Below are 24,081 nucleotides of genomic sequence, written 5' to 3' on the forward strand. Positions count from 1 at the left end.
GGTGCTGATAAGATGTATTCTCAATTTGTTAAAAAACCTCCCAATAGGATGGGTAGAAGTACTGTTGGGAATTATAAATAATACCTGAATGAGTGGATATTTCCCAAAAGTATGGAAGGCAGGATTAGCAGTGATGATTCACAATCACAAATTTATTACCTTATTGCCTGTGTTTGGAAAGGTGTATGAGATACTGGTAAAGAAAAAGTTAAACTGGGGAGTGGAGAAGAGAAGATACTTAAATAGGTGCAGAGTGGGTTCAGGAGATATGGGAGTACAATAGAGAACCTGGTTTGTTTTCAAAGTTGGGCTATTTATGTCTTAAAAAATGGACTCATAATGGTAGCTGTCTTCCTAGATGTTGATGGTGCTATTGACAATTTGGTATATAGATAGATTTTACTAGGACTAATTCAGACTGGGATTCGTGGAAGAACGCTAATGTTTACAAAGAACTATCTTGTAGACCATAAAATGCATGTTAGGATGGGAAAACTATTTCCAGTGGATTTACAATTGGAAAAAGAGGAGTCCCTTAGGGCTCAGCTAAGGGACTCAGCTAAGGAAATAATATACTTCTAGATGATGGTGATTTAGTGCAGGAATTTTTGTTGATGACAATAGCCTGTAGGTGATGGAGAGAATAATTTAAAAAGGTATGCCAGTTATAAAATCTGTTCTTGAACAGATTGAAAATTGGACATTTGAAATTGGCTTGAGATTTTCAGCCCATAAAATGAAAGCTATACTCATAACAAGAAAGAAATTGGATGAAGTGCCATTCCTAACCCTAAATAGAGGGTTATCGTCTACATCAAATTTGTAGACCAAACAAAGTTCCTGGGATGCACAATAAACATTTGAACTGGAGTATGCATATTGAAAGCATTTAGTAGCATGTATTAGAAGGGTCAACATAATAAAGACATTAACAGCAGTCACATGGGGAAGCAAAGCAGACTTCTTGATTCAGTTCTACACCACATACAGTAGGTCAAAATTCAAATATGTTGCTGTTGTATATCATCCTACAAATCAGTCACCCATTAAAAAGCTGAATCCAATCCAAAATACAGCAATAAGAATTACATTTGAAGCCAGGAAAACGACCCCAGTATCATTCCTGCTAACAGAAAGCGGCCTAATAGATTTAGAAACAAGAAGAAATACTATTACACCGAGATATTTCGCAAAAAATATTGGGGTCAGATGGAACATATCAAGTTAAATCAAGAATTGTTAATCCAAGTCTGCATGCGGCTGCAAACAATTGTAGAAAGCGGAATCAGTTAAATTTCATTGAAAGATCTATTCAAATATGTATGCAATTTGACGTAGAACTAAAGATCACAGATATGCTGCGAGTTCCAGACATGGAGATACCTCCATCATGGGAAAGCGGCAAAATTAAGTGCTCAACTGTAATGGAGAGAAAGGAAATTTTGACTTAGCCACTAGCTTCTGGATACTGATTGAAGAGTCATTCAGGGAATTTCTTGGATATTTATACTGATGGATCCAAAATAGATGATTGTAGTCCACTTGGAGCTGCATTTGTTATACCAAAAAAAAAAAAATACAATAGAAGCTACCCAAATAAACGTATATTTTTTAAGCTGAAGTAATGGCAATAAAGAAAGCAGTGATGCATGTAAAAGACAAGTAAAAAGTCACATTCAATTCAAATATGTTCAACTGTCTCTTCACTGTCACAATAATCACAAGTGCTTTCCTCTCCATGAAATTTTGCAAGTTATGAACGAGTGCCTGCGTGTCTGGACCTTAGACAAAAGGCTATGGTTCCTTCTCTCCTTGATAGTTTCCTATAAAGCTTCACTTCTTTCTGATTTTATGTGTTGTGAGCCAGTTTTCAGAGAGGTTGTGATTTTCCTCGAAATAGTATTGCTGCTACTGTTTTATAATCTCTTTAATCATCATAATCTGAGCTGGAGTTTCACATCTATAAAAGGGTCACCAAGAGTGGTTCTATTTTTTTGCAGGTTGGTCAGCTAGTTAATTTTCATGTATATCAACGTGACCTGGGACCCACTGTAAAACAACCTCCTGCCCTGGAGGTACTGTGACTAATTTTCTACAACAGCTAGCTGCTTCCCTTGACCACGTCACTCCTCTAATTGTGTTGCTAATGGCTTCTATGCACCCTTTGAATCTGGTCATATTAGCACATTAGGACAATATTTCAGAATTTGTTTTATATACATTACTGTTTCCTTCAATTCTTGCCATCACTTCAGCTTGAACAATAGATGTCTATTTAGGTAGCTTGTACTGTACCGTAACTTTCTTTTTTTGTATAGCAAATGCAGCTCCAAGTGGACTATAATCATCTATTTTGGATCCATCAGTGTAAATATCCAAGAAATCCTTGAATGACTCTTCAATCAGCATCCTGAAGCTAGTGTCAAGTCTTAAATTCATTTCTTATAAATTAACAGGTCTTAATAGAGCCTTTTTAATGATGAATAACTTTAATATAAATTTAATGAAGCTGTCATCCCAATTCTTATTAGAACTAACACGAATGTTGTATCTGTTTTTAGAATCAAACAGTTCTTGGTGACGAACTGCAAGTAAGGAGCGAATCAGCTCAATGGTAATCGAAACGCTAAAAACTTTTTTTTTTAGCGTTTACTTTTTTTTCAAAAATTTTTTAATAACAATAGATACATTAAGAAAAATTGGATTTTATGCTGATTTCAAATAAATGAAGCTTATTAAGTTTAATGTTACCCATCAAGAGCTACAAGCCTGGGAAAATTTGTCCGATTTTGAAAAAAGGACCCTCCCCCCTCTAAAAAAGGTTAAGCAATCTTAATGAAAATCACAACCTCATATTCCCCATATTAGAGAATCCCATTGTAGAGGTTTCAAGCTACTATATGCAAAATGTGGAATTATTTATCCTTTACCAGAAGAAAAATCACGGATGCATGATTATTTATTTTAGTTTTCCTAATGCGAGATCGTACCAAACCTAGAAGACCGGAATAGGGCTCATTTGATAAAAAATCAAAAGTTCTTACACCCTTTTGAAGTGACAAAAAGATTGACGGGCAGCAGCCCCCCTTCCAAGCCCCTTTTCCCAACAAAGACATCCGACCGAAATTTTCATACTGCCATTTAATAGAGCGTAGTTGAAAAGTCCAATAACTATACGTTTGGGGATGATATGTTCCCATAGTCCCAAAGGGAAAGCACTATAAGCTACGCAACTTGCCCGTAGTAAAAAAATAGCATTTTTTATAGGGAAACATACAAATTATTTTGGGGGACATCGTCTGCTGGCTGGGGGGGGGGGGCATGGGATAAAAGTTTCAGAAAGGAATTTTTCAGGTAAAATTTTACTTAGGAGGAGGGAAGAGGATTTCCTGGCATGATTTGAAAAACGGTTGAAAATTAGATTACAAAAAACAAATAATTTTTTTCAACTGAAAGTAAGGAGCAATATTAAAGCATAAAACAAAACACAAAACAACAAAATATTCCGAAGGGGGCTGCCCCTTCCTCAACCCTTGCTCTTTAGCTAAATGACTTTCTACCACAATTCGTTAAGAAAGACTGCTCAAACACAAGCCGTTGAATTTCAACGAGATGTATTTTTAGAAAACTCTAAGACTTTAGCGTAATGAGCGAGGGTTCAAGAAGGAACACCCCCCCTCAACCAAACCTCACATACGAAATAGTTTCTGTTTGTTTTAAGTTTTAATGTTGCTTCCAATAGCTTAGAGATACCTTACAGTCAATCAATAAGGTCTGACTTAAACCCTTTGATAGCTTAATCGTTTGGTATCTCCAAAAAGTTTGTTAGAGAATTTCTTGTTAATAAAGTTTTCCCCATGGAACCATGTACTACTCCCCTACCAAGCACGGAATTTTTTCGGGGGGAGGGATTGCTTAGGTTGGCGATGTGAGTGTATTGTGTTAAAAATGTTTATTGGATGTATTTGCTTTCATTTTCTGGTTTTGTTTCTCCCTTGTTTTTTCCTAGGGCCTTAAGAGGAAGACTCTTTTGAAGCGCTCTTTGTTCTTTGTTGTTTCGTAGTTAATCACAATCAATATACGTTGTTGAATCGTTCCTTTATAAATTAACATTTGCTATTATCTTTGTTACTATGAATGTGTGACTTTTATCACTTTAAATATGTATCTAAATACAAAATAAAGTAACAGAGTAATCAAAATTTTCACATTTTGGTATCAAAAATTACATATATAGCTCCATGGATGTGTTAAGATGTTCGCTGTCACCTTTTTAGATAAATAAAGTCTGTTCCCTCAGTACCAAATTCCAGTTGCAACTCCTTAACTGAAGAAAAAAAATCAGTGAAAATAATACCTGCAAGGTATGAAAACTTCGACTGGTCTTTGGCTATACCCAATGCGTGTTCCATCTAAAGCTTCCATAGCAGCAGCTGCTTCTGAAGTTTTGCTAAACTTCACAGTGCCTGAAAAAAGGAGATAAATCTTAGACATTATGAATACAACTCTCCAGGATGGGTGCAACTGTAAAAGTATCCCTAACAAAATCAGATATAGCAAGAAGAAGTAGTGTTCAAAATCATAAATATATATACACACACACACACGCACACATATATATATATATATTTTATTTCATGTTTGAATTTTATTTCAAACAATATACATTTTGGAAAAAGAACGTCAAAATAATAACTGAGATAGCATTAAAAAAATGAACAATTTCAAATAACTAATACACCTGTGACTTTAATATTAGCTTTAACCTTTTAAAGGGGCACTTTTTTATGCCTGTTTTTCTTTTTATTCTGTAAAATGTATAGGAATCGAAACCTAAATAAAAATTTTTAAAGATCAGTTGGGTTGTTTTAAAGCAATTTTCGAAATGACATCCAGAGGGAGTGAATTTAAAGGAAGAAAACACGGGTGGAAATTTATCGCATATTAGACTATTGAAACTTAATTGATTGTTTTAAAAACAACGATATACAAAAAAATAAACCCCTAGAACTTTGAGCAACATTTTTTTGTGTGAAAAGGAAAAAAAGTCTATCGAAAATTTTTGTTTCTGGGAAAGTGCCAATAACACTCACACCTGTAGATGACCCGAGGACGTGACAAACCAACTGTATTTGTGATAGTTTCTGTTCACTTTAAATTTAACTTTACTTTTCATTTATTTTCTGTTCTTTTTAGGCTTCATTTATTCCATCAAAGTTATTTCTATTCATACGAATTTATTTGTGTTTGTTTAGGTTTTGTGCAAATTTTCACGGATATTTTTTTTTTATTGGAATTTTATAATTATATTTTTTTTTCTTTTGTATTCTGTTAAATTTTTTATAAACATAACTCTATTAGGTGTTAATCATTGGAATATCTGTTAAGTTGTTTCAGTTTTTCTGCTGAAAAACTAAAATACTCACCAGCTACTTCAGTTGCAACAATATCGATATTTTCAATCAACTTTTTTTTGCGTAATAGTTTTTTAATCAACTTAAAAAAATTGAGATGATTATCATGATTTTTTGGTCTTTATCTTGAACCCCATCTTAAGATTTCCTTGGACCGTCCACATATCATGTAACGTATTTCTATTCAAAGAATACTCCGACACTGTATCTTGTTCTATCTGTTAATTACTTTGATCAAGAAGAGCTCTGGATATTTTATATTAAAGAACGTTTCTATTTTACTGTATTTGAACGAGACTAGGGTTAAATATTTTAATAAAATAATTTCCACCTGTTTAAGGATGTTTTCTCTAGCTCAGACCTTTGAAGTAACTAAACAACAATAGTTATTTCTTTGAAGATAAGAGATATAATTATTTCAATTATAAGATAGGAATACAATTCTTATTTCTATGCTCAGTAAAAATATTTTCAGCTAGTACAGCAGGCAAACAAAGTTAGCAAAAAATTTCAGTCAAAACAAAATGAAGTTGAATGTCTGTTAGAATAAAGATGATTATTATTGCATATATCAATAACAGAAATGGCGTCGTTAAGAAAGGATTTGGAGAGTCATGGGGCCCCCTTAAGTCTTCAATCATGAATTAACATCATAGGAAGATAGGGAGATCGATATAAGGATACACACAGGCAAGTGAAAGCTTTGGATCGAGGTACATAGCAGGAAAGCTGTCAAGCCAACAAGTGGTAGATTATGACATTGTAGACAAAAATTGGACTTGAAGAATTATTTTGATTGATCCCCTGATATTGGCAAATTCTGCAGTACCTTGGGGTGAAAGTGTCCTAAACATCGAAAGCGCTTAGATACACTTAAAGTATGGTAGGAACGTACCAATAACCACGGGGGTCTTGTGTACTTATACGTCACTTCATATAATTTTTAAGAAATATGAGGCAATTCAGTTTAGTTAATTGAAGCTTAAAAAAATAAATCAAGAAACGTTTTGTGTACTAAAATGGAGATATATCCCACAACACCCTTATTTAGGCTTTGTCTAAATGAACGGAGATGATAGATTAACGAAAATTAGACAATTGAAGTGTGGTCTCTTGGTGTGTATTTTGTGCTTTCTCTTCGGCTTCTCAATTTTGGATGTAGACAAATTTTCCACGAGGGGGATACTGCAGGGGGGGATTTCCATGCGGGAATATCCCACTGGGGAGGGAGAAGAAACGTCGGCTCCCAGCCACGGATAATTTGTCCAAGAAATTTTATACCATTGAATTTTTGTCCCGGCAATTATAGGCTTACAGTTTCATAATTTGGGCACTGCCAAACTTTTGTAACTTTGAGGTCTACAAGAACTAGAAGCTCGGTAGCCTGGACGTTGATTGTTTTGCATTGAATCAAGTCTTGTGTCGCTTTTGTGCCAATTCAATCCACAGAAGGACTTAGCTCGCTATTGCACCGAGTCAGGAACTTAGCTTGTTTTGTGTTAAGTCGGTTTGGAGGATGGATTTAGATCGTTTCCACACCAAGTCAGGACTTAGCGTTTTGCATCGTCAAACTGTATCTTGTTTTCGCACCCGGTAGGTCCCCAGATTGGAATTCTTTCGAAATAGTACTGTATAAGGATTTCCAACATTTAAAATCCATAACTTCGACTTAATCTTTTTCTTACTGAAGATTTAGCTAGTTTTTACAGTGAGTCAGGAATAAGCTAATTCTGTAACGTTTTTACATCAAGTTACCAAAATTCCAAAGCATGAACACGAAATTGGACTCAGTCACATTGGATCAGGACGATTTAGCTTCCATTATTCCGTTCTTCATCATATTCACAAAACCACGGCTTGGTCATAGCTATTTTGCACAATTCAGGAATTTTTACTTAAGTTAGAACCTAAGTTTTTTTGTAAAAACTAAGTACTAAGCTCATTTTTGTATCGAGGCAGCCTGCAACTATACTGTGATATTTTTTAGTTTCGACTCAGCCTCTGTTTGTATCGCGTCATTCCGTTGTTGGACTTAAGTCGTTTTGCAACCAAGTCAGGAACTACCTCGCTTTTGAAATAATTTTGCGCAAGTCGCCTTTTTCCCTCTAATGATACAGATTGAAAATCTTAACATGATTCAGGTTTAAATATGGTACTACAGGACTACCATTTTGCTAAGAAAGTTGGAAGGGAAGGGGGGATTTTCAGGAATCAGAGGCTGAATTAGTGCCTCCGACCATACACCTGACATGATTACATTATAAAAAAGCGCACTGTGACTATGGCACTACTTCGTTTTCAATTAGAATTAAATGTGCCTTACGAATAATTAACTTAAATAATATTCCATACAAATAATTAAGGGCCACTCTTCTCAGGAAGCATATTTATTGGACATATTTGCACTTGCCTCGATTGGGGTGAGGGGCTCTTGCCTCGATTGGGGTGAGGGGTTCAAGCCTTGAGTGGTTTTCATCATATTTGCACGACTGGTATCAGATAGTACAGAATGGATCATTTTTATCTTCAAAAAAGAAAATAGAGTGCGGGGTCCCACAAGGGTCAATCCTGGGACCCCTTCTTTTCATCATTTTTGTCGATCGAATGAAGCATTACCTGTCGAAGGCTGGTGTCATCCTGTTTGCAGATGACACTTTGCTCTTTCTAGCTGCGCCTTCGCTTGATGTTTTGTATAATAAATTTCATAATGCTGTCTCTGAATTTCTATCTTTTTCTCAACAAAATTTGTTAACCCTAAACTTTTCTAAAACTTTTTTCATGATATTCTCTAGAGTTTCGTCAAGTGTTGGCAATGATCAAATCATGGTTCGAGGAAATGTGATAAAAAGAGTAGCAACAACGATATATTTGGGGTTTTTAATTGATTAAAACCTGTCGTGGAAAAACCATTCAAATGCTATAGCTGAAAAATTAAGCAGAGGTCTTGGGGCGATGCAAAGAATTAAAAATCTAGTCCCAAAAAAGATTATAAAATGATTTATTTTTCTATATTTTGTCCCATATATTAGCTGCGGATGCTCTATATGGGAAAGTAATTTTGTAACATATTTCAAAAGAGTACAAAAACTTGAGAATAGAGCTGTAAAATTATTACCGGAATTTTATGATTCTGATGAGGTTCCTGCTCATGAGCATTTTAAAAAGAATAATGGATGTATCCCAAATTCAAGATTACCAAGTTGCGATTTTCTCGTATAAATATTTGAATCGCCTGCTCACCCCTGCTTTTGAAAATCTTCTTACTTTTAATAGAGACCGTCATGATCATAATACAAGAAAACCTGATAACTTAACTCATGAGTTTAGGAGTACTACTGGGGCATCTTTTGTGATTCGCCATTATGGTCCCCATGTTTGGAATATTTTGCCCGAGGGTGTAAAAATGTGCCTAGTCTTCCGGTTTTCAAGTCACGGGTAAGGAAGTTTTTTTTATCTCGTGAGTAATTTTGACGTCAGGCCCGTTCCAGGTTGTCATTCTATTCAAGGCATTTCCCTAATTTATTTGCTGTTAATATTTTTTTATCTTCTTCTTGTCTTTTTCCTCTTTCTCTTTTTTCCTTTCTGCCTTCATCAGTTGAGTTTCTTTTGTATTGAGTAGCGTGATATGAACGTGGCTTTAATTATCTGAGGGCGATAACCTCGCTTGCCCTTACAAGCTTATTGCCTATCTTGGCAGGCGAATGGCGAATAGTGTTTGTTTTCTTTTCTTAATAAATGTATATCTCATATCTCACATTGCGGATATTTTTAACGAAACTGATATCTCAAAGTACAGGAGGTGCACCCAAAGGATGCAGCAGTTCCCACCTAGAAAATAGCAAATAAATAACTTTAAAATTGTTTATTACTAAACAAAATTGAAATAATTTTACAAAATAGCTTTTTTGAAACCTTTATTCCATTTCTTAGTAAGGTTTCCGGGGAAACAAGCCATTTCTTGTCCCTCTAAAAAATGTTGATAGAAAATATCTGATTTATAGCAGCGAACTTACCTTGAGCTTCACCAGTTGTACAATTTTTATCGATCTGTATTTCCTCGACCCTTCCAAATGCTCCGAATGCACTTCGTAGCTCCTCTTCTGTTGTGTCTTTATGGTACACAATAAACAGTTTAGAATATGGAGGATAATCATCCTTTAATTTACTGAGGTTTGAACTTGAGCCCTTTGATTTCATTCTTTGGTCATTCATGCCTTTTTCCTTTCTACTATAAATTCAAACTTCAAGAAACTCAAAGCTGCAAGAATAGATTACATTCAAAATAAAGCAAACTTAGCAGCAATTGAAAGGGGGGGGTTAAAATCTGCACAAAAAATAGGATTACATTTACAAATACAGTTATATTTCAGTTCTTCCATTTTTTAGAAGATTAAATACAGTCTAGCTTTTATTATTCATGAATAAGAAAATATCTTTTTCATGGGGGGATTGGGCATTGAAGTTCCACAAACTATGGTCATTGCAGTTCGACAAAACTATGAAGTCAGACCGTTAAAAGCATTTTTTTTTTTCAATCCAAAAGTCTGTTACCGATCAAATTGTACCTTCTTGGTCTCTTCTTGTTGGTGAGTCCAAAAGGGCATTGAATTAAAAAAGAGCGGCAATGTCTTGCCATATACCCGAGAACAAACGATGGCTTGGCTTGGGAAAAAGTATTTTGAGTGTACTACAAAGGAAGATACCCAGTTATTAACCATAACCATTAATGAACTGGTTCTTCAGAATGAACTAAATTAGGGTCAACGCGTTGTTTGATCTAATGATGCAGCTTTGGTAATGATGAGTAGGGCATTCGATGGAGTTCCGGCCAAAGCCAGTCAGCAGCATACACATTAAACAGTCTATATCCATTGCTACTCACACGGGCTGAATTTGGATTTGATCCAGACAATCGAGGGAAATCAACAATTTGTTATTTATTCGAGTGGTGCAGTCATTTCACGGGTTTTTAACCCGATCAATTAAAAAACTTTTTCCACAAAATAAGTTTTCAAAGAAAGGTAAAGAACTCCATTAAACCAAAAATGAGCAAAATTAGAATCAAATAATCTACCAACAGTAAAACTACCACAAATCAACATCGATAAATACATAATTAGCACTTCAATGAAAAAAAAAATGAATGTGCATTGTCGGTTTAATATAGCCTACATATGTTGATATTCATTCCTTAGAATTTTAATAAAACTTGATTCATTGAAGCAGTAAAAGTGAAAACTTTCTTTTAAGCATAAGCAAATTATGGTCTGGTCTTGGGAAGGCATAGGGGGTTTTGAGTCCTACTCATGTTAATTTCTGCTCGTTTTGAGTTTGACTCGGTTATTTATTGTAATTTCTGTTCGTTTTGGGTTTCATTTATTTATCGATGCTGATTTGTGGTAGTTTTACGTTTGGTAGATTATTCGATTCTTTTTCTTTGCTCGTTCTTGATTTAATGGAGTTCTTTAATTTTCTATAAAAGATTTATTTTTTAGAAAATACTTTTTTTAATTAATTTATATTCGTTTTATATAGTGTGCGCCGTTTTACATATATTTTACTTATTTAGTTCAGGATCCACCTAAATCATACTTGGAAGTTCCACCTTAATACCCTTACCTTGTGTAGTAGCAATAGTTATAGTAGCAGCAGTAGCATTATAAGCAGTATGCACATAGCACCTATTTTTAACATCCCCAACACAAGATGAAATTTTCAACTTAATGCCATCAACCGGTCAGAATTGCTAGTACATCTTCTTAACAGCCTATGCGGACATAGTGTGTTTCGATTTATTTCAACAGAGTTACAATATTGCCCAAAATTTTCATCTTAATGCCCTTAGGTTTATTAGCAGTAGTAGTAGCACCAGTAGTTCTAGAAGCAGCAGTAGGAGCAGAATTAATAGTAATAGTCTTAGCTTTAGAAGCAGTAGTAGCAGTAATAGTATTTGTAGAAGTAGAAGCAGTAGTATTAAGATGCAAAGAATGTCTTTTGGTTAGTTCAACATCCCCCACAGCAAGTGTAGCAAGTTTGAGTTTCCACTCAAAACTGCTCCAAGATATTGCTGACAGGGCCGTAATGTATGATGGGGAGGGGACACACACCCCCCCTCCATGATTTTAGTCGCTCGGTAAAAACAGAAAACAGTAAAATTGTGGCGCTTTATGCTACGACTTTTTCGACACCACTAAGATCCTTTGTTTGGTTCGATAAGACCACTAAAATACTGCCATGTCATCTACAAAAATTTCAAACTTGGTTGATAAACACATCCGTTTTGCCAACTCCGGCCGTGATTGTACAGATTTTGCCACAATTTTCCATTTGATTGAATAAACAGCCTTGAAATAGTGACATGATATGTACCGAAATCTGAATCTCGGTTGGTAAACGCAGCGGTCTTGCCCGCTCGGACAGTGATTTTACGTACTGTATGCGAAATAAACATTATGCTATTTTTGACAAAAACAGTCGGTAAAGTGACCAGTCAGACGGTAATATCTCTAACCTCCCCCCCCCCAAAAAAAACCCTGATTGCTGATATGCCCTTTTGACTACCTACATACAGATGGCAGGTTGTCTTCCGTACAACAGAAATTTCCATAAATAACCCATGAAAATTTCACCTTAATAATCTTAGGTATAGTTGTGGTTGTAGTCACAGCAGTACAACTACTGAATTATATACAATTAACCATTGCTAGGAAATTGTCGATTCGCTCATTTGATAACCTGTATATCCATACACTTCTTGAAATTTTGCATCTTAATGCTCTTAACCTTACAAGTAGTTGCGACAGAAGTAGAAGTTGGAGCAAAAGTAATAGAACTAGCAAATGCTGCAATAGTAGTAGTATTAGTAGCAGTGTGCACGTATTGCCTTGTGGTCAATTGATCTTCCCCTTTAAGTATTCTCTGAGAGTTCCAACTTATTACACGAATCAATTCTTAAACACGCTGTTTTAACAATCTAAATGCACATAGTGTATTTTGTTAGATTGAATTTGGTTTCAACATTCCCGAAAATTTTACCTTTATCAACTTATCTTAACAGTAGGCTGCTATTATCACAGTAGTTTCGATAGTAGTAGTGGTAACAGTAATAAGAGTAGTTTTAATAGCGGTAGTAGCATGTACATATTGACCTTTGGTAAGTTGAACACCACTTTCATGATGCCCCAAAAGTTTCACTGTGACACGTTAAGCCCTTCGAAAAATATTATTGATGTGCACTTTTGACAGCCTTTTGACGCTCTTTTCAGATTAATACCCTAAGCCTAAGCCTTATAAGTTATTACAACTGAAGTAGAAGTTGGAGTAGTTTAGTAGCAGTGGTAGTATTAGTAAAAGTAGCAGTGGTATCAGTGTTTGTAGTTACATGCATATATAACCGTTTTGTCAATTGATCTCCCCCTTTAGGTTTTCTCCGAAAGTTTCAACTATGTCCTTTTCACAATCTGCAAGTGTATGGTGTTTTTATTTAGTTCAAGTTCCCTCTCAATATTCTGTCAAATTTTCACCTTCATAATTGTAATAGTATCATAGTAGTAGCGGAAGTAGTAGGAACATCAGAAGCAGTAATAGTGTTATTATTAACAGCAGCAGAATTAATTACAGTAGTAGCAGGTACATTTTGCCCTTTGGTCAACTGAACATCCCACTCATGATGTCCCTGAAGTTTTCTCTTGATATGATAAGCCGTTCCGAAAATATTGCTCATACGCCTATATCACAAATCTGTATATACATGGTAAGTTTTGATTTAGTTCAACTTTCCCCTCAACGTCTCCTCAAACATTTTTTTTAATATCCTCAGCCCTAGTAGTACTCGCTATAGTAGTATTAGTTTTAGTAACAGTAGTGATAGCAGTAATAGTACTTGTGGTACCATTAGAAGCAGATATAGTTGTAGTAGTAGTAGCGTGCAAATATTCCCTTTTTGGTCAATTTATCATCTCCCTTATCATATTCTGACAACTCCAAATTAATAATATCAGTCATTCCTGAGATACACCCTTTTGACAACCCATATACACACAACATGTTCTGATTTAGTTCAACATTCCCAATATGGCTCATCTTAATTCATTTAGTATTTTGGGAAAGTACAAGTCAAACATGCATACCTTTTCTCAATAACATATGCTATATGTAAACAATGAACAAATTGCATAATTTACAGCCTTTGCGCGGAGGTCTCAGGGGGATTGATATCCCCAAACGCATAATTACTTTACCTTCCAATAATGTTGAAATCAATTGATATCTCACAACTTCGTTTTGATGTTGGTTTTGGGAAATGATGCGCGTGGAAGGGTAGAGGGTTGTTTTCTCTCAAATCACTTTGACCCTTAAAAGGGGCACTTAAAATTCCGCTTTAAAATCAAATAAGACCTATCTGAATTCCATAAAACTGTATATACCCCCAGGGGATAACTTACAGTCCTCGCCCCAGGGATCTGGGGTTTGTGCAAATCCTGGAAGCATTGTTGTATTTTCTTTGGACTATTTTAAAATAAATTGCCATTGCTCAATTTCAATCAGACGCGTTTGGTGAAGAGAGGTAGTTGGAGGAGGGGGGGCTAGTTGACCTCCATCACTTTTGAATCTTAAAAGGGAACTAGAACTTCCTAATTCAACCAAATGAGCTATTTCTAAAGTTTAAACAACCAGCCCTTACATAAGAACCTTGCAACCCTCAGGCTCTGGTGGTTTGCATCCACCCCAAAAGCCGTGTTATTTAATCTTCGAACTATTCGGAATAAAAGGACTGTCTAAAGATTTCTATTGGATGCCTCTCTGAAAATCATGACGTGTGTGTGTGGGGTGGGAGTAGCTGCACTCTGATCACTTTGACTCTTAAAAAGGGCACTAGAACTTTTGACTATCAATTCAATGAGTCCCCTCCAAACATATACGACCCCCCTTTCTATAAGAAACTTATATACCCCAGGGTAGGTATACCCCAGGGCTAGTTGACCTCCATCACTTTTGAATCTTAAAAGGGAACTAGAACTTCCTAATTCAACCAAATGAGCTATTTCTAAAGTTTAAACAACCAGCCCTTACATAAGAACCTTGCAACCCTCAGGCTCTGGTGGTTTGCATCCACCCCAAAAGCCGTGTTATTTAATCTTCGAACTATTCGGAATAAAAGGACTGTCTAAAGATTTCTATTGGATGCCTCTCTGAAAATCATGACGTGTGTGTGTGGAGTGGGAGTAGCTGCACTCTGATCACTTTGACTCTTAAAAAGGGCACTAGAACTTTTGACTATCAATTCAATGAGTCCCCTCCAAACATATACGACCCCCCTTTCTATAAGAAACTTATATACCCCAGGGTATAACTTACAAGCCTCGCCCTGAGAGCTGTAGAGGGCGGGGGGGGGGGCTTCCTCAAATATATAATTTTTAGACCCTTCAATTACCATGAACAAATCCTTACTTCCAAATCTGAGATGTCTTTGGGGAAATGATCAGCGTGGGGGGGGGGGGGCTGGTTGCTCTCAAATCACCTTGACTCTTAAAAAGAGCACTCCAGTTTCCAATTTCAAACCAGATGAGCCCAATCTGAAGCTTATACAACCACCCGTTCCATAAAAAACTTATATACCCCCAGGGCATGACTTACTACCCTATCCCCAGAGCACTGGGGGGTTGTATCAGCCCTAGAGGCATTGTTATATTTTGTTTGGACTGTTTTGAGCAAAATCACTATTTCAAAATCTCAATCGGACTCGTTTGGTGAAAATAGGAGTAGAGGGGGGGGGGCTAGCAGCACTCCATTACTTTTGACTCTTAAAAGGGAATAAAAACTTCCAGTCTTCAACAAAATGAGCCCCCTCTAAAGTTTATGAAACAATTACTTCCATAAAAACCTAAAATACCCACAGGCATAACTTGCAATCCGTTCCCCCCCCCCCCCCCCAAGCTCTGGGGGTTTGTTTAAACCCCAAAGGCCTTGTTATAGGATATTTGCCCTATTTTGAATAAAATAAACATTTGAACATTTCAATTAAATATATTTTGGGACATTACGACGTGTGTGTGTGGGAGGGGGGCGTAGCTGCCCTCCCATCACTTCGACTCTTAAAAAGAGCACTAGAGGTTTAGGGCATAACTTACAGCCCTTGTTCTGGGGGCTGTGGGGGAGGGTTGTCATCCTGAAGACATACTTTCATAGTAACAATCATTCAAGTTATTGATGTGCTTTCTGGGCAGTGGACCAATCCTAAAATTACAGCTAAGACCAAGGGCTTCTAACACCCTTTTTAAGGGTCAAAAGCAATTCAAAAGGAAATAGCCCCTCCCCCACTAGTTCTTTTTTAAGAGTCAAAAGTGATCGTAGGGAATATCCCCCTTCCGTGTCATGTTTTCTCCAAACACATCCGATTGAAATTTTGATAGCCATTTTGTTCAAAATAGTCAAAGATCATATAACAATGCCACCAGGGCTAAAATAGCCCCAGCCCAGAGCCCAGGGGCAAGGGTTGTAATTTATGCCCCAGGAACAAATAATATGTTTATGGAATGGGTGGTGGTATAAACTTCCAGGGGGCTCATTCGATTTGAAATCGAAAGCTCTTGGGTCCTTTTTAACATCCAAAACTGATCGCAGGGCAACTAGCTCTCCCACGCCTTCATTTCCACAAAAGATCAAATAAGAATGCCTGCTGGGTTGATAAAACCCCCTTCAGCCTACAGGGCAAGGGCTTCAAGTTATATAAGTTGCGCATTGTTAATATATAAAGTTTTTATGGAAGGTTCCATTCGACTTGAAATCAAAATTTTTAATTCCCATTTTAAGAGTCAAAAGTGATAGGAGGGCGATCAACTCCTCTCCCATGCCCATTTCCTCGAACACTTCCGATCAAAATTTTGAGATAGCCTTTTTGTTCAAAGCAGTCCGAAGGTGAAATAGCTATGGTTTCGAGTAGCTACTCCAGACACATTTCGAGATCTCCGGCTTCGCCCCATGCGGATGGAAGTATCCCTGAGCCTGGAATTAGAAGTAGCTGGAGAAAATTAATAACATACGAAAACAAAAAAAAGAGAATAAAAAATGAAAAGAGAAAAAACAAATAGGTGAAAAAACGAGGATTTTATCAGCCAGTAGCTAAATATGAAAAACAAGCAAATATTTCGACAAGGACCTCCGCCAAGTCATCCTCAGAGCTAAAAAAAAAAAAAAAAAAAAAAAAAAAAAAAAAAAAAAAAAAAAAAAAAAAAAAAAAAAAAAAAAAAAAAAAAAACAGCCGTTGTTTTATGGTCTCAGAACGTATTTACGAAAATTATTAAGTATCTCAATTTGATTATAGACTATATATAGGCTTCTCTCTGTTCTTGACATTTTAGATTTTTCTTTTACAGATGGTTTGCACCTATATTCGAAAGGGGGGTGGTCCCCCGGATCCAGAATTACTGAAGCGTGCTGTGAGACAAGTTGTAAATAAGAATTCATCTTTCCGAGCAGCTGCAGAAGAATTTTCTTTGAAGAAATCTACCCTTGTAGATGCCATGAAACGCTACAAGAGTGAGATGCAAGATCTTGGGCAGGGTAGCCCAAGTACAAACAATGATAATGATTGTGTTCAGGAGAGTTCTAAGTTCGTTTTTACTCCCAAACAAGAGAGATAACTCACTCTATACCTCGAAAAGTGCTTAATGTTGAACCACAGACTAACTCCAAATGGAACTAGAAAGCAACAACTGGAGTCAACTGGATTAAAGGATTTATGAAGCAGAATGCCAGTTTGTCAATTAGAAAACCGGAAAATACAAGCCAAGCTAGTGCTGCTGCCTTCAATGCCATTGTAATTGGTGCCTTCTTTCATAATCTTCATGGACTGTGTAGCAAGTTCCACTTTCCTCCTGGTAGGATTTGGAACTGCAACAAAACAGGAGTGCCCACAGTTGTTCAGGCTCCAAAGGTGATTGCTAAAAGGGGGGCAAAACAGGTGACACAGACCATGTCAGCAGAAAGAGGGGAAAATCCTACAATGCTGTGCTTAGTGTCTGCAACTGGTCAGACTATTCCACCAGTGTTTGTTTTTCCAAGAGTCAAGGCTCCAGAGAGAATGTATCAAGATGGACCACCAAGATGCATTGGCTTAGCAGTGGATGGCTGACCTCAGAGAATTTCCTTAGTTCAATGCAGCACTTCCAGAAAGAAGTTAAACCCAGCAAAGAGGGTCCTGTTTAGCTCTTGTTTGACAATCATGAAAGCCATATTTCAATTGAAGTAGTTTCCTTGTGTAAAGACAATGGCATTCATCTTTTGACCTTTCCTCCCCATTGCTCCCATTGCATCCAGCCTTTTGAAGTTTTGGTTTATGCACCATTCAAACTTGCCATCAGGGAGCCATTGGAGACGTGGTTGAGGATGAATCCAGGTCAGAGGATTTCAACACACAAAATAGCAAAGCTGTGCAAGCACTCCTTTCTAGAAAAGTTGAACCCTCATAACATCAAAGCTGGTTTTGCAAACGCAGGAATCTGGCCTTTGAATCCAAATGTCTACACAGAAGCCAATTTTCTACCAGCTGAAGTGACAAACCACCCTGACCCAGCAGAACAGAATCACCCAAATTCTACTATGGATGATCCTCACCCTGGTTCAGTTCATAATTCTGGCCCTGTCTTGGTGGATTAACCAAAGCCAACACCAAACCTGCCTATACCTCCTGAGAGCAGAAGACCATATCCAAAAGCAAGAATGCAACTGGGTCCCTGCAAAGAGCACAAGAAAGGGAAAACTAGGATTGTGACACATACTCAAGAGAGGTAATCCTTTGAAGCAGAGGCTCAGGCAAATCTTGAGAATAAAACTAAAAAACAGGTTCTAAAGCGTCAAACAAATGAGTCCTCAAGATCAAAGCCCTTGAAATCAGAGTCATTGAAGAAGTCCAAGGTTTTATCCATCGACAAGGAGGCTGAAGATAGCAATTTAGAGAAGGATATGCAGCTCATAGATGATTCAGATGATGAGTCTTTGCACATTGGAAGCATCAGTGAACTTGAGATTGATGAAGAATTTTCTCCAGGAAATTTTGTGCTTGTGAGGTTTATGGTGGGAGAAAATCAAAACTCTGCTGTTTACTATGTTGGTGAGATTGAAGAAACGAGTGGCAGATTAGCTAAAATAAACTACCTCTGCAAATCCATTGAAAAGTTTATCTTCCCAGAATTTCCTGATTATGCAGAAACTGATTTTGATGATATAATTATGAAGCTGCCTACTCCTTTTGCTGCAGGAGGGAAAGAGTGAGCAGTTCAAGGGCTTGTATTTGGGTGTGACTTGTCTTGCTATGCCACAAAATAATAATGTGAAGTGCTACAAAATGCCTTTAGAGTTCTTTTGATATTCCGGTCAAGTCTGCTACTTTTATATTTTTTAAATACACTATTTGAATCATGAACTAATAGATATCTGGGATGCCCCACATGTGTCCAGAAATGTCCTGCATGTGTCTGAAGTCAACCGACAGTAGGGGTGACCTTGGACACTTGAAGAGGTCATACGTTTTTGGGTCTCACTGAGAAACGACTTGATGGAAGTAATTGAAAAAAATTCTTAAGGAAGATGAATAAATAAGGTTTCTGTATATGCAAAAACAAAGTTTGTATATTTAGAGGAATTATAGGGGTCAAAAACGTAAAACCAGCTTGGAATTTTAGTAGAGCAGCAACCACAGTGAATATCACAACTAATAAAATTACTATTTTAATCTTGGTTAGTCAAAAAAAGTTTCATACACATGAGAAACCATTTGAAGAATTTCTCTTTTACTCAGCCTAATGCCCTTCACTTGATGCATCACTACCTAGGACCTCCTGTAGGCAGAAAATTGCTATGGAAGCTGAAGTAATCATATTTGTAGAGGCTTTGAGAGGGCTAGAACACACTGAGAAAAAAGAAAAAAAAAGCTCGAGAAAAAAGAGAAAGTAAAAGAGAATATGCTCAAGCCAAAAACAAAAAAGAACACTGATCTTTGCAGTGAAGACTCTGATGTCTCACTGGGCTCCAAAATTGACCAGATGGACATCTTTTATACTGTTGGCAGTGAGAATGAAGAAGAGGAGGAAAAGAAGCTAAAAATACAGCCAAATCAGTACTATGATGTAGCATGCAATGGCAAATGTGATTGACAAGGCTCATACATCAGAAGGGTGGTTGATTTTCCTGACAAAAATCCTGTTTGCATAAAATATCTTCACTGTCTGAGCCTAGCCTGACTGGCCCCAAAAAGATTAAATTTACAAAATTGAAGAATACATCTTTGCAGGATCATTGGAGCTCTCTGGAGCTGGTCCTTTGACTCTACTATTATACCAAATTCAGCATGTCATGAGCCTGTACAAGAAAAATGCTAGTACCTGCAAGTGATTAAAAGTTTGGTTAATTAACTCTTGCTGATACTAATTGAAATTACTTTTTTTTAATCCATTTTTCAACTAAATAAAAAAGACTTTATTTCTCTGATACCAATTGAAACTTACTTTTCCGACAGTGTTGGTAAGACCAACACTGTCATAATTACCCCAGGGTCCATAGAAAAAATGTGTTTGGCTATTGTACATGAAAACTGTTAATGGCAGTTATTTTTTTTGCATTGTATTTCTGTACAAATATTCTCTATCATGTCTTAGGGTGACATAATTTTTATATCTGCAAGTAAAGGATATACTTGGGGGTTGCAGATTTACCCCAGACTAAGTTTGAGCTCCAGGAGGTGGATAAATTTGGTAGTAACTAACTGAAACAACAAAGCTTGCAAACTTTCTGGATTGTGAAGAATATTACTAGAATGTCCAAAAGCAGCATCAAATGGTTTTTATTGTACAATCAACACCAAACAATTTTGAAACCAAATTAAGCTGAAAAAAAAAACTCCCAAAGGGAGTTTACCCTAACACTAGAAAATAAAACAACTTTACATACCATTTCAATAACTGTATTGAGTCAGTATGCAATACACATTGAGTCAAGTATTGAGTGTATTGAGTCAAGTGCTGCCTATAGTACAGCACCACAACCCTTCAATGTATTTGAAGCCAATTCATATAAAAAGGGTGGTCATATAAAATATGGAGGGGTCTCATTTGATTGAAAATTGAAAGTTCTAGTGCCCTTTTTAAGAGACAAAAATGATCAGAGAGCAACTTGAGGCCCTACCCCACCCCCTATCTCCCAAATACATCCAATTCACAGGTCCTATGCATACAGTGTTGTTGATACGCCTTAACCTCAAATGCAAGGGCTTTAAGGTATACAAATTGTCCATTGTTAATATGTAAGGTGTTTTTACTCAGAAAAGGAGGCATATTTGATCCTAAGCCTTGAAAAGGGTTTAAGGTATTGAGGTTAAACTAATGTATTAAAGAATTGTTGAGACGGCCGCCAAATGCAATCAAAACACTATGTGCTAGAAGGTTGTCAAAAGGGGATATCAGCAATATCCAAGAAACGGCTAAGGATATTAATATGAATCTTTCCAGATGTGTTAAGGGGTGGAACGGGGACTGATGAGGGAAAGCAGCATTCCTCTTTACCCCTTTTATGTGCTCTTTCTGCTGGGAAAAGCAGCATCTTTGAACCTGGATCTCTAAAAAGGCTAAGGGTATTAAGGTGAAACTGTAAGGACATATTGAGAGTGATAACAAGCACAATAAAAAAAAAAAACAAAAAAAAACACTTTGTGCTTGCTGGTTGCCAAAAGAGAATATCAGCAATTTCTAAGGAACAGTTGAAGATGTTAAGTCAAACAACTATACCTCAGAGGTTGATGATACCCCTCATAGTCACCAGGACTTCTTCTCTGTATAGAGGTTAGTTACCTTTGATGACCTTTACAAATCTTTGTGTTATGAAAGTGAAACCTTGTAAAACAGATCTTCTGCTTAAATGAAGTACAGGGAAATTGTCTTCTGCTTCACAACTTTACTCAGTCCTAATTTATTATTTTTCAAAGATCTGCAAGTACATTTCTAAAATTTAGAAAAAAAATGGTGAATTCATGATAGTTCATATAACTGACTTACCAATAAAGTGAATATACCACCCAATACCTTTTTTATTTTCTTTACAATTCTGATAATCATTTCAACCATAAATTCAAATTTCAGCACTTTTTAACCTGACCTAACCTTATAATAAATAATTTTAGCACTGAGAAAATGTAGCATTATTTTTTTTGAAAACAACTGAGATAAGATGGCACTGAAAAAACATAGTATTATTTTGTCAAAAATGAGTGATAACTCATATTTTAATTGAAAATTCTTCATTTTTAAGAGTTTGAAAAGTGCTTAAATTTGAATTTGCAGTAAAAGCCATTATTATATTCATAAAGAACATAAAAAGGTAAATTTATAGCAAACAGTATTACTGGCTTTTGTATAAAGTGAATATACCCCTTGGTACCTTTTTTATGCTCTTTACAAATATAATAATTGCTTCTACTGGAAATTCAGATTTAAGCACTTTTTGACCTCTTAAAATTACCTAAATATGGGGTATAAAAAAGGCTTAAAACATTGGTCTCAAACTTTATAACATTGGACTCAAACTTACCATGCCACTATAAATCCATTTTTTTAATGTTATATTATCCACAAGCACTGATTTTCCACAATTAAATTGGATAAATAAATTGTATCAATGTTATGGCATTTTCTTCTTCCTTGTCACTGAAATTTCAATTAAAGCATGCATTTTTGGTTATTTTTTACCAAATAATAGGATATTTGAAATTGCAAATCTGTAATAGTTTAGAAACAAATTTGGGCTGTATATTTGCACATCAGGGGGGTGGGGGTAAAGCATAGCATATATTAAGTATGTAAACTAACCATTGCTGTATTTAATATAGTTAAATTTATGGCAAACACTATAACTGGCATTTGTAATAGCCGGCTTTCATATTTTTGACCAGAAACGCATGCTTTTATTTAAAATTTGATGTCAAGGAAGAAGAAAACACCATAACATTGATAAAATTTATATATCCAATTTAATCATGGAAATCCCTGCTTGTGGATAATATAACATTTAAAAGATGGATTTGTAATGAAACGGTAAGTTTGAGTCCAATGTTTTAAAGTCTGAGACCAATATTTTAAGCCTTTTTTATACCCCATATTTAGGTCATTTATAAGAGGTCAAAAAGTGCTTAAATCTGAATTTCTGGTAGAAGCAATTATTATTTTTGTAAAGAGCATAAAAAAAGGTATCAAGTGGTATATTCACTTTATACAAAAGCTAGTAATACTGTTTGCTATAAATTAACCCATAAAAAAGGCACCAAGTGGTATGTTCACTTTATTGGTAAGTCAGTTATATGAACTCTTATAAATTTACCAAAACACTGACATGGCATAAAATTCTGCCCAAATGACAGGAATTATATTTCCAGAACTAAAACCAGAGAAAAGAAACTGATAACTGAAAATTAGGGTAAAATTTCAAAAAGGTCAAGTAGGTGAATTCTAAGACTTAGAAATCAGAAGAGGGTTAGCATGGAAGCTTGGCAATAAATTCCTAGAGTGTGTTTTTGGCCCTGGATTCATTACTGAAAGTTTTATTTTCCTAACCTAACCAGTTTTCAAAATAGTGAAAAGTAGCCTAGCTGAACTAGAGTTTTGCAGAAAATAGTAGGCTATTGAGTGGTAGCCTATATTAACTTTATTTGTAGGTCATGAATATGAAATGCTTAATGTTTATCATCAGAATAGCATCCTGAATTGCATCAGCAATGAAATTCATCCCACCCCATAATGCAAATATATACCCTGGATTGGGATATACCCTGAATTTGTATATAAGCTATAGGGATGGGGGTGAAGTTTATTCCCAATACAAATGATAGATAGGGGTGTGAGTTAGTTTCTCACCTAGCTCAATAATCTGTTGATATAAATGTTTACCATATTATTAAACATACAAAAAGTTATTTTATGGCTTTAATTCTTCTTGTCTCCAGTCCAAAAAGCATGTTTGGTGGAAACGTTTTTTGAATTAACAATTGTAAATAGACTGGTGGCATAGGCTGAAATATGAGGCTTTCAATCTAGATATAAAATATTCACCAGATATGCCTGCATACCAGGAAAAATGACTATCCTATCATTTTTTGGGCTTGGCTCCCACTACTTCTAATTCTTCTAAACATATAGCATTTTCTAGCAAGACTATCGAGTACTAATGTCTGATAAGAATGCAAGTCAAAGCCCAATACTTTTCTTATCACTTCTACGTCCTTTACAAATAATCATAAGTTATACCTGCGGTCATCAAACATATTACCCTTAAATATTCAAAAGTATTTAGAATAAAGTCAGGAGGGCTCCTTATCATCTAAACGATGAAATAAATAATAATTTTGGTTCTTTTTATAACTAAAGGGTAATATTCTGCTAGAAATTGTCATGTTTTAATTTCAATCGCTTCGACTTTTAACTGAACTATAGTTGACTTCATATGAAATTTACATAACCATTTTTCTCCAGTTTGTTCAAAAGCTTTAAAAACGGTTAAAAGTAAAAAAAAAAATAAAAAAAACATGGCAGCAAAAAAAAATTATTAACACATTTTTAGTCACCCAAAGTAAATCTTATTTTTTCTCTATTGGATATTTTCTTTTTTCCTCTTTATTTGGCCCCAT

General features: G+C 35.8%; 1 protein-coding gene across 1 annotated transcript in view; it reads right to left on the reverse strand.

Moving 5' to 3' along the window:
• The window catches only part of LOC136030174 (NFX1-type zinc finger-containing protein 1-like), a gene marked incomplete in the record, with an annotated part of 141,530 nt that extends 117,898 nt beyond the window's left edge, over positions 1–23,632 (reverse strand). Inside the window, 3 exon segments of the mRNA XM_065708912.1 lie at positions 4,358–4,466; positions 9,428–9,672; positions 23,507–23,632. Of these exon segments, the coding sequence (XP_065564984.1) occupies positions 4,358–4,466; positions 9,428–9,626 (308 nt within the window).
• Between the last annotated feature and the right edge of the window lie 449 nt (positions 23,633–24,081).

Source organism: Artemia franciscana, chromosome 8 (genome assembly GCF_032884065.1).
Source record: "Artemia franciscana chromosome 8, ASM3288406v1, whole genome shotgun sequence".
Lineage (NCBI taxonomy): Eukaryota > Metazoa > Arthropoda > Branchiopoda > Anostraca > Artemiidae > Artemia > Artemia franciscana.